Genomic DNA, 12,481 nt, shown 5'->3' with positions numbered 1-12,481 from the left:
CGACTCTAGAAACCTAGTGTACTTAATTGAAATAGTCTCCTGGTTTTGGTAAGAAGGCTCTGACCAAAAATCCAGTGTGGGAAATTCAGAAATGAACAAAGTGCTGAATTTATGGTTTAAAACATTAAAAATAAAAAGTGAAGTTACCTAAAATATTACCTGTGAATACTTTCTTTTTTACTTACAACCTTCCACATCTTTTTACATAGTACAGTCGTGGTTCATGTACTGTTTACATGCTAATTTTGCTTAGCATATCTGTTAATATTTTCCCAGATTTGTACATTTTCCATCACTATTTTTATTAGCTGTATTTTATATTATGTTGATACACAGTAATTATTTTCCCAGTGTTGGGCATTTAGGTTGATAATTTTTTGCTGTTATTGGTAACACTCTAAGTTACATCTTTGTGACTATGTTAATTTTCAGCCTTTTTGTTATTGACAAATTTTGAAGTCTAACTGTTGGAAATTTTTAAAAATCTTTTCAGAGGCAAGAGAAAAAGAAGAAGAAATGAACAGAGAGAAAGAATTAAGAAGGCAAAATGAAGATATTGAACCAACATCTTCAGGCTCAAATGTGGTCAGAGATTGTTCTAAATCATCTTCCAGGTACTTGACTTTCTCAAAAGGGTTGTTTTAAAGTATCATTTTCTAGGTGTTCATAACACAATTTTGGCAAAGTTCCTGATATTAAAAGTTTGCATAATTTCTCCCAATTTAGGCAATTGTATATCCCTAGGACCATGAAAAAGTCGTTGGTCACATTGTGAATCACTTGAGTTTTTCTAAAGTATTCCAGATGTAGTGTTACAATCTATGCCTTTTGACTGCAGAGCATAACTATATAAAGTTGTAAAGATGTTCTCAAATTTGTAATTTTTGTCATGTTTATTTTGGTGTTTACATCTTTCGTCCTTTTTTCCAAAATTCTACATTCATAATAACCTTTTTTAGTAGGATCCTTTATGGAAATAGATAAAAAGAAAGAATATAAGTAGAGGCACATTATAAAGTTTACAGATCTAGGAGAAAGCAGCCATTATAATTAAAGTGAAATTTAATACTGTGTAACTTAATTACTAAGAACTTTAAAAAACATAAATGTATATAGATATCAAATCTGGAAGGAATAATACAAGAAATCTAATGTTGTTAGGTATATTGTTAATTGTCAAATTGGTTCTGTAAACTCTTCATGGCAAAATGTGCCATCGGATTGTCATTCCTTCTGTTCATTGTAGGAAAAAACCATAAAAATATGGAATACACAAAATATCATTTATACTGTGTAATTTCATTTTTTGCTCATCTACTCCCTAGTGCAGATCTTTGGTGTCTCAATCTAGGCTCTAGAGCAGAATCTCACTCCGTAATAATCTTGGTCTTTTCTATAGTTTATCTTTGTAGGGAGAGGGAATATCTACATGGGACTACAAATGTGTTTCTCCCGAAAAGGGAGATGTTGTGAATGGGACATGACAGTGCAACCCTAATATCTGTTAGTCTCTGAAGTGTGGGTATCTTTGTATAGATTCATGAAAAGCAGGGCTCAGCAAACCTTTTCTATCAAGGACAGATAGTAAATGTTTTAGGCATTGGAGTCCATGCTATCTCGTTCTCAACTACTCCCCTCCTGTGGACAATACATAAACAGATGGACTTGGCTGCATTCCATAAATCTTTAGAAAGCAAGCACCTGGCCAGAGTTTGCCAACTCTTGCTATAGAGTGTAATTCCTTTATATACTAGTCAAAAAATTCAGTTTTGCATTGTCTATAGTTTTGTATTAATTGTCAGTCACACAGTGTTGCTGGGTTTCAATATGGTAGAAAAAACCCCTCCTTTTTCTAAGACAAACATTTAATATTTACCTTTAGTTTCTTACTTTTGGGATGATTTAAGATGTCTTGGGAATTCATCTTATTGCTAAGGCTTTGACACACAATGATTTCATTAACTGAAAATTGTAAAGACTTCTATAGTTCTGTTGATTCTATATTTTGGTGCAATGCTAACTTTAAAACCAAAAGATAAAGAACGTGCACTATTGGTATTGGGAATAAATTTTATTGATATGACAAAACCCAAGCATTACTTTTGTTATTAGTGATTACAATTACAGAACTATTATTGACATTATAATTATAAAATATAAAGATAGAAATAAGAAAAATATAACTTAAAAAAATTTTATTGAGGTCATAATAGTTTATAAAATTGTAAAATTTCAGTTGTACATTATTATTTGTCAGTCACCATATAAAGGTGCCCCTTTACCCTCTATGCCCACCCCCTAACCCCCTTCCCCTCTGGGAACCATTAATCTCTTCTCTTTGTTTATGTGTTAGTATTCTTCTACGTATGAGTGAAATCATATGAGGTTCATCTTTCTCTGTTTGGCTTATTTTGCTTAACATAATACCCTCAAGGTCCATCCATGATGTTGTGAATGGGACGATTTTGTCTTTTTTTATGCCTGAGTAGTAGTCCATTGTATATATATATATGTCATATCTTTTATCCAATCATTAGTCGATGGGCACTTGGGTTGCTTCCACTTCTTGGCTATTGTGAATAATGCTGGAATAAACATAGGGGTGCATAGGTCTCTTTGAATTGTTGATTTCAAGTTGTTAGACAAATACCCAGTTGTAGGATAGCTAGGTTGTATGGTATTTCTATTTTTAATTTTTTGATATGTCTCCATATTGTTTTCATAGTGGCTGCACCAGTTTGCATTCCTACCAGCAGTGTATGAGGGTTCCCTTTTCTCAAAATCCTCTCCAATATTTTTTTTGATAGATTTTTGATTACTATTTCAATGTCTTTACTTGTGATTGGTCTCTTCAGAGTCCCTATTTCTTCTTGATTCACTTTTGGGAGATTGTATGTGTCTAAGAATTTATCCATTTTTTCTGGATTGTCCAATGTGTTGGCGTATAGTTTTTCATCATATTCTCTTATAATCCTTTGTATTTCTGTAGTATCCATTGTAATTTCTCCTCTTTCATTACTAATTTTATTTATTTGAGCCTTCTCTCTCTTTTTGTTAGTGAGTCTGACTAAGCATTTGTCAATTTTGGTTATCTTCTCAAAGAACCAGCTCTTAGTTTCAGTGATCCTTTCTACTGTTGTTTTTGGTTTCAATTTCATTTATTTCTGCTTTTATTTTTATTATTTCCCTCCCTCTGCTGACTTTGGGCCTTGTTTGTTCTTCGCTTTCTAATTCTACTAGGTGCGGTTTAAGGTTGCTTATTTGAGATTTTTCTTGTTAAGTTGGGCCTGTATTGCTTTGAATTTCCCTTTTAAGGCCACTTTTGCTGCATCCCATTTGAATTGGTCTAGTGTATTTTCATTTTCCTTTGTCTCTGATATTTTTTGATTTCTCCTTTAATTTCTTTGCTGATCCATTGGTTGTTAAGTAGCGTGTTGTTTCATCTCCACATATTTGGTACTTTCCCGTCTTTTTTCTTGTAGTTGATTTCTGGTTCATAGCATTATGGTTGGAAAACATGCTTGATATGATTTCAGTTGTCTTAAATTTAATGAGGCTTGCCTTGTTTCCCAACATACAGTCTATCCTTGATAATGTTCATCTGTACTCGAGAAGAATGTGTATTCTGCTGTTTTAGGATGGAGTGTCCTCTATATATCTATTAAGTCCGTCTGGTCTAGTTTTTCATTTAATTCCACTATCTCCTTGTTGACTTTCTGTCTGGATGATCTATCCATTGATGTAAGTGGGGTGTTAAGGTCCCCTACTATTATTGTGTTGTTGTTAATATCTCCTTTTAGGTTTGTTAATAGTTGCTTTATGTACTTCAGTGCTCCCTTGTTTTTGGTGCATATATAAATGTTATGTCCTTTTGGTGGAGTGTCCATTTTATTATTATATACTGCCCCTCTTTGTCTCTCATTGCCTGTTTTATTTTGAAGTCTGCTTTCTCTAATATAAGTATTGTGACACCTGCTTTCTATTGTTTGCCATTAGCTTGGAGTATCATCTTCCTTCACTGTAAGCCTGTGTTCATCTTTAGAGCTGAGATGTGTTTCCTGGAGGCAGTGTATTGTTGAGTCTTGTTTGTTAATCAATCCTGCCACTCCTTGTCTTTTTATTGGAGAATTCATTCCATTTACATTTAGAGTGATTATTGATAGGTGAGGGCTTAAGGCTGCCATTTTATCGCTCGTTTTCCAATTGTTCTGTATTTCCTTTGTTTCTCATCCTGTGTATTTCAGACTACCAATTCAGTTTGGTAGTTCTCTATGATGGTTTTCTCACTTTTTTTTTTTTATCGTTTCTGTCTCTGTTCTGATTATTTGTTTAGTGGTTACTGTGAGGTTTGTATAAAAAAATCTTGTAGATGAGATAGTCCATTTTCTGATAGCCTCTTGTTTCCCATCTAAGCTGATTCCATCCTTTCTTCTTCCCTTTCTAAGTTATTGTTGTGACAACTTATTCCATCTTGTGTTGTGAGTTTATGGTTAAAATGATGAGATTATAGTTATTTTTGATGTTTTCCTTCCCTTTATCTTTAATGTTATAATTGTTTGCTAACCAGTTCTGATAGAGAGCTGCAATTTTTTGATTTTGTCTGCCTGTTTATCCCCTTGCTCAAGGCTTTGTAAACTCTTTCTTTTTCTTATTTCAGATATGAGGGCCTTCTTGATCATTTCTTGTAAGGGGGGTCTTGTGATGAACTCCCTCAGCTTTTTTTATCTGAGAAAGTTTTTATTTCTCCATCATATCTGAAGGATATCTTTTGCTGGATAGAGTATTCTTCTCTGAAAGTTTCTATCTTTCAGAATTTTGAACATATCATTCCACTCTCTCCTAGCTTGTAAGGTTTCTGCTGAGAAATCCACTGAAAGCCTAATAGGGGTTCCTTTGTAAGTTATTTTCTTCTCCCTTTCTGCCCTTAATATTTATTCTTTTTTACTAACATTTGCCAGTATTACTACTATATGCCTCGGAGAAAGTCTTTTTTATTATTTTTTTTATTTTTAAAGATTGGCACTTGAGCTAACATCTGTTGCCAATCATCTTCTTCTTTTTTTTTCTTCTTCTTCTCCCCAAAGACCCCCAGTACATAGTTGTGTATTCTAGTTGTAGGTCCTTCTGGTTGTGCTATGTGGAATGCTTCCTCAGCATGGCTTGATGAGCGGTGCCATGTCCTCACCCAGGATCCGAACCAGCAAAACCCTGGGCCACTGAAGCGGAGTTTGTGAACTTAATCACTTGTCCACGGGGCCGACTCCAAGAAGGTCTTTTTACATTGATATAATTAGGATTTCTTTTAACTTTTTTCACTTGTATTTCCAGCTTCTTCCCCAGGTTTGGGAAGTTCTCAGCTATTATTTCATTAAACAAGCTTTCTGCTCCATTCTCCCTCTGGAATACCTATAATCCTTATGTTGCATTTCCTAATTGAGTTGGATATTTCTCGGAGTATATCTTCATTTTTTTAGTCTTATCTCTCTCTCCTTCTCCATCTGAAGCATTTCTATATTTCTCTCCTCTACACTGCTTATTCTCTCCATAATAGCAGCTCTGTTATTCAGGGAGTCCAAATTTTTCTTTATTTTATCCTCAAACTTCTGGTTGGTTTTTCTTTTTAGTTTCAATCTTTTTTTGTGAAGAATTCCCTCGGTTCATTAATTTTGTTCCTGATTTCATAGAACTGTCTATCTGGGGCAGGTCCCGTGGCCGAGTGGTTAAGTTTGTGTGCTGTGCTTCAGCGGCCCAGGGTTTAGCCTGTTTGAATCCTGGGCGTGGACATGGCACCACTCATCAGGCCATGCTGAGGCAGCATCCCACATGCCACAACTAGAAGGACACACAACTAAAAATACACAACTATGTACCAGGGGGCTTTGGGAGAAAAAGGAAAAATAAAATCTTTAAAAAAAAAAGAACTATCTGAATTTTTTTAATAACTCATTGAATTTTTAAATGATAGCTATTTTGAATTCTCTCTGATTTAGACTGTAAATTTCTGTGCCTTCAGGATTGATTTCTGGCTGCTTGTCATTTTCCTTCCGGTCTGGAGTATTAATGTATTTCTTCATACTGTTTGATGGGGTTGATTTGTGCCTTTGCATAGTGTTAGTATGGTAGTATCAATGAGAGTAGTTTCACTGCCCTAAACATCCTCTGTGCTCCACCTATTTCTTCCTCCCTCATTCCTAACCTCTAGCAACCACTGATCTTTTAAATTTTTATTGAAGTAATATATTCATATTACAGAGTCAAACATTGTAAAGCCTCATGTCTCTGTTCGTGATTTTTGCTTCCCAGAAGAAACCATTTTAAATTTAAAAAATTTTTTCTTCTTCTGTTTACCTCCGTGTTTCTAAATTATATCCTTTTACTACTGTCTTGATTTTTTCTATTGTGCCAAAATTTTTATAACATAAAATTTACTATTTTAAACATTTTAAGTGTACAGTTCAGTGGCATTAATAACATTTATAATATTGTACAACCATCATCACTATTTCCAAAAATTTTTGCCACTCTAAACAGAAATTTTAACCATGAAGCAATAACTTCCCACTCTTTTCTTCCTCTAGCTGCTGATAACCTCTAATCTACTTTCTATCTTCATGAATTTGCTTATTCTAGATATTTCATATAAGTGGAATCATACAATATTTGTCCTTTTGTGTCTGGCTTGTTTCACTTTACATAATGTTTTCAAGGTTTGTGTTGTATCAGAACTTTGTTCCTTTAAATGACTGAATAGTATTCCATTGTACGTGTATACCACAATTTGTTTACCCATTCATTTGTTGATGAATACTTGGGTTGTTTCCACCTTTTGGGTATTGTGAATGCAATGAACATTGGCATACAAGTATTTGTTTGAGTCTTTGCTTTTAATTCTTTTGGGTGTATACATAGGAATGCAATTTCTGGGTCATCGGATAATTTTATGTTTAACTTTTTGAAGACCTGCCAAACTGTTTTTCACAGTGGCTGCATTATTTTACATTCCTACTAGTAATGTCTGAGGGTTCCAGTTTCTCCACATTCTTGCCATCACTTGTTATTTTCCCTATTTATTTATTTTGATTGTAGCCATCGTAAGTAGGTGTGAAATGGTATCTCATTTTGGTTTTTATTTTCATTTTCCTAATGTCTAATGATGGTGAGCATCTTTTGATGTACTTATTGGCCATTTGTCTCTTCAGTAAATGGTGTTGGGAAAACTGGACAGCCACATGTAAAAGAATGAAAGTAGACCATTCCCTTACACCATGCACAAAAATCAACTCAAAATGGATTAAAGACTTGAATGTAAGACGCGAAACCATGAAACTTCTAGAGGAAAACATAGGCAGTACGCTCTTTGACATCGGTCTTGGCAGCATATTTTTGAGTCCCATGTCTGACTGGGCAAGGGAAGCAAAAGAAATAATGAACAAATGGGACTACATCACACTAAAAAGCTTCTGCACAGCAAAGGAAACCATCAACAAAATGAAAAGACAACCTAACAATTGGGAGAAGATATTTGCAAACCGTATATCAGATAAGGGGTTAATATCCAAGATATACAAAGAACTCATACATCTCAACAACAAAAAAACCAACAACCCAATTAAAAAATGGGCAAAAGATCTGAACAGAGATTTCTCCAAAGAAGATATACACATGGCCAACAGGCATATGAAAAGATGCTCAACATCATTAGCTGTCAGGGAAATGCAAATCAAAACTACAGTGACATATCACGTCACTTTGGTCAGAATGGCTATAATTAACAAGATAGGAAACAACAAGTGTTGGAGAGGATGTGGTGGGAGTGCAAACTGGTGCAGCCACTATGGAAAGCAGTATGGAGTATCCTCAGAAAATTAAGAATAGATCTACCATGTGATCCAGCTCTCCCACTGCTGGGTATTTATCCAAATAACTTGAAAACACAAATACATAAAAATACATGTACCCCTATGTTCATTGCAGCATCATTCACAATAGCCAAGACTTGGAGACAACCTAGGTGCCCATCAAGGGACAGATGGATAAAGAAGCTGTGGTGTATATACATAATGGAATACTACTCAGCCATAAGAAATGGTGAAATCTGGCCATTTGTGACAACATGGATGGACCTTGAGGGTATTATGCTAAGTGAAATAAGTCAGAGGGAGAAAGTCAAATACCGTATGATCTCACTCATAAGTAGAAGATAAAAACAACGACAAACAAACATGTAGCAACAGAGATTGGTTTGGTGGTTACCATGGAGAAGAGGGGGAGGGCAAAAGGGGTGATTAAGCTCACATGTGAGGGGATGGACTATAATTAGTTTTTGGGTGGTGAACATGATATAATCTACACAGAATTCGAAATATATTACGATGTACATCTGAAAGCTATATAATGTTATAATCCAATGTTACTGCAATTAAAAAAAAGAAAGCTTGTGACTTCTGAACCAATGCCTTCAGAAATTTGTGATTTAATCACAAGGGAGAAAATTTGGGAGTGTGAATACTTTAAGGAAAATTTGTTCAGTCATTTAGCTATTATTTATTGAACATCTGTTGTGGGGTAGGCACTTCTTTAGGCACTGGGGATACAACAACTAACAAATCAGATGAGATCTCTGAGCTTATATTGTTGTAGCGATATTTGAGAGGAAGGATAACAGATTATAAACAACTAAGTAACCAATCAAATAAGATAATTTAGTAATGTAGGTAATAAGGATAATCAAAGTAAGCTAATTAAGGTAATGGTGACTGATGGGAGTGTGTGAAAGTTTAGAAAGGGGGCGGCCCTGAAGGCCTGTTTGAAGAGGTGACAATTGACGAGACCTGAATGATGAAAAAGAGGCCATATAACAATCAATTCCAGCAGAGGGGACTGCAGGTGCTCATGCTGGACCCTCATGCTGAACCAAGCCTGACTTGTTCAGTTAGAAATGCCTTTGGTGCTGGAGCAGAGTGAGTGAGACAATTGCAAAAACAAAGAGAAACTGTTTATGGAGGTTTGCTACCTCCTACCTTTGCAAAAGGATAATATGTATGTGAGAATATATTCTTTTCAATATTAAACCTAGATGAAAATAAAAATAAATATCCCATATTTTCTTCAATAGATATGGAGTGCCTATTATATCATTTAGATGCTAGGTCAGGCATCATTTGGCTGCTAGAGACACAGCAATGATCATGACAGACAGAAATTTCTGCTTTCATGGAGTTTATATACTAGGAATACTTTATTAGAAGGCTATAAAATATTTGATAACTTGATAAAATATTTGATAGATTAAGTGACATCATTAGGAATGCAATTCTTAACCCTTTGGGGTGGGGTGGGAAGTGGAACGATGGTGGATGGTGATGGCTTTCAGAATGCCTAGAGGGGTTTGATAAAGACCTTAATGAGGGTGTGTAATAGTCCTCACTGTGTTGGATAGAAAAAATGTTGAGAATCCCTATGATACTCCCTAGAGTAAGATATTTTTAGAAAGCAGGAATGCTACATTTAACGTTTTTTTTTATTGAGGTTATGATAGTTTACAACATTGTGAAATTTCAGTTGTACATTATTATTTGTCAGTCGTCGTATAGGTGTGCCCCTTCACTCTTCGTGCCCACCTCCCTCCCCCCTTCCCCCTGGAAACCACTAATCTGTTCTCTTTGTCCATGTGTTTGTTTATCTTCTGCTTATGAGTAACATCATATGCTGCTGGTCTTTCTCCTTCTTGATTATTTCGCTTAACATAATACCCTCCGGGTCCATCTATGTTGTGAATGGGACAACTTTATCATTTTTTATGGCTGAGTAGTAGGAATGCTACATTTAACATTTCAGCAATTCGGCAACCTTGGATTAGCACTGAGAAATAATTTGTATTTCAGAAAACATATTGAAGCATTTTGAGAGTGATATTAACTTTCTTACATGGCAGGCTTTATTTGCTCCTGTGGCAAACAGCGATTGGATTCAAATGTAGTACATAGAGGCATTGGGTATCTCCGTGGTTTTCTTTCTTATGGATGTAGTGTTTTGTAGTTTTTCTTGCACATTCCAGTAAGTGAGGATGATCTAATGGGGGTCTAAAGTATAATTGCTGTGACCTTTCATCTGACTTTAATTTATGTTTAGGTAAGATAAGTATATAAAAGAATTTTTTTACTTTCTTAAGATAAAATATTTGATTTACATATTTAATACTTGAATCACAAATTTGAAAACATTTTAAAAACTCAGTTAAAAGGAGAGGCAGTACCTGAGAAATCAGTACTCTCTCTAGATTGTGCTCTTTGTGGCAGTGGAGACAAAGAGTTTGTTTCTTGTTTTCAGGGATACAAGCAGCAGTGAAAGTGAAGAGACTTCTGATTCTTCTGATGATGAGTTAATTGGCCCTCCTTTACCCCTTAAAATGGTGGAAGAACCAGTTAGTCATATGGAGGAAGAAATCATCGGTCCTTTACCTCCACCTCCTTTTGAAGAAGTGGAAGAAGATGATGATGATGACGGTGATTCAGAAGAGGAGGACGTAAGTATTTCAGTGAGGTAGTGTCTTAGGGTAGTGTACAGATCAGTTCTCTGCTAAACTGTTATTCATGAGTAAGAGCAAATTAAAAAAAAAAATCTGAATTTACGGCTGACAGCCCTTGTTGAAAGACTTCTAGAGAATGTACTTCAGCAACAAGGAAACAGAAATCAAAAATAATAATTGGAGAGTAGGAAGCAATGTATTAAAAAAATTAAACATTTTGTTAAATCAACGTAAGCATTCAGAGTAAATAATGGTGTTGATGAATAAATTTGGGGGGATTTAAAAACAAAATGGATCTAAAATTATTGTGAACAGTAATGTGGAAGATGGGAGAGTAGAATCAGTTCATTCATTTTGATGTCCTTGTATTATTTGGGAGGGGGCTAGGGTTATTAAATTTAGATTGTTGTGTGCACGTTATGGTTTTAAGAGTAACTGCCCAAAAAATGGAAATAAATGATATAAACTCCAAAATAGTAAAAAGAAAAAATATAAAATAAAACCATTGGTATACTTTCTGTATTTGACATCTGGAATGGATAATTTTTAAATACTACCCTCCTCTGTGTGACAGATTATTTTCAGTAAATAATTACGAAATGGAACAAATAATAATGGTCAGAAAAGAAATTAAACTTTTACAAATCTGTCAATGACTTCTCAGAATGGACATTCTTTGCATATTCATGTTCAGTACACAATATATGAAATTTGTCAATCTATATTTGTTCATAGTTGGTCAAAAGAAGCTTTTAATTTTAATTTTGAAACTTTTTTTCACATGGAATGACTTATATATGTATATACACATGCACACCTGTGTATGTAAAATTATAAAAAGAGCAACATAAGGATAAATTTGGCAGTTTCGTTAAAAATCTTATTGTGCAATAAGTTCCCGAAACTGCAGTGTTGAGCATATCTTTTTTCCTTTGATATTAATTCTAGTGACTTTTAAATATCTCTGTTCTTGAAATATTTTCACTAAAATCTTTTTTCCGGAAAATTCATCATTTTCTGATATATTTCGTAATGACTTCTAAAGTTTTCTTCTGTAAAAATCAGAGAAAATGGCTAAATAATGACAAATATTGTCATTAAATGTTGCCTTAGAATGTTTTTGATGAAAACAATTGAGGTGTTCAAACATTGCCTTTTTGAATTCTTCTGCCAACTTAGTCTACCATCTTTTGTTTTTTCTCCTGGCATTCAGAGAATAGGAGAATGGAAGATACTCAGGTTTTGTTTCTTTATCTTAATAATCATTGTTTATTTTGAATCTGCTATTTAAATGCAGAAGCATGTAGTGCAACAGTGATTGGAGATGTGAAACTGCTCTTCAAGTAAGCTTGAATGAATCTGAACCATTAAAAGCATTATTTGAAAATGTGTGTAGCTGAGTATGTATGTGCATGTATGTAGTAGACACGGTATAACTGGGAGTTCTCCCAAGTAAGTTCATGTAGAATACAGTGTTTATTAAAAGATAAGTAATAAAAATATGCTAATTTTAAGCTTACATATCTATTATCAAGGGTCAGCACTAAACATAGCAAACAACAAATTTCTAAACTGACATTTTTAGAATTGCCAGCAAATGGTGGTAATAAAAAGCAGACTTATCTTCAGTTGACTGTGCTATTGTTTTTAAATTCTGTACAGAAAATATACCCCCTTGTCTGCACCACTTCCAGTGCAATGCAGACAAGGGGGTACATTCTGTCAAATGCTTTAGTTGAAAATGTGTGTAGCTGAGTATGTATGTGCATGTATGTGGTAGACACGGTATAAGTGGGAGTTCTGCAAAGTAAGTTCATGCAGAAAAAAGGAGTAGATGAAAATCTTGGTAAATAGGGATCACAAAATAAGGTGATAGGTGTGAATACAAATATATCAGTGTTCATAATAGATGTAAATGGAAAGATAAAAATTCTCAGATTGAACAATTCAGGT

The 12,481-nt window shown here is 34.5% G+C and overlaps 1 protein-coding gene across 1 annotated transcript in view; it reads left to right on the top strand.

The window, feature by feature from the left end:
* WDR70 (WD repeat domain 70) overlaps window positions 1-12,481 on the top strand; it is a 289,585-nt gene that overhangs the window by 9,242 nt on the left and 267,862 nt on the right. The window contains exons 4-5 of the mRNA XM_014831227.3: window positions 494-614; window positions 10,330-10,525. Of these exons, the coding sequence (XP_014686713.1) occupies window positions 494-614; window positions 10,330-10,525 (317 nt within the window). The remainder of the gene's footprint in view (window positions 1-493; window positions 615-10,329; window positions 10,526-12,481) is intronic.

This window comes from Equus asinus, chromosome 10, assembly GCF_041296235.1.
Source record: "Equus asinus isolate D_3611 breed Donkey chromosome 10, EquAss-T2T_v2, whole genome shotgun sequence".
Taxonomy (NCBI): domain Eukaryota; kingdom Metazoa; phylum Chordata; class Mammalia; order Perissodactyla; family Equidae; genus Equus; species Equus asinus.
Note: the sequence above shows the minus strand (reverse complement) of the source record. Positions and strands in the feature narration are given on the sequence as shown.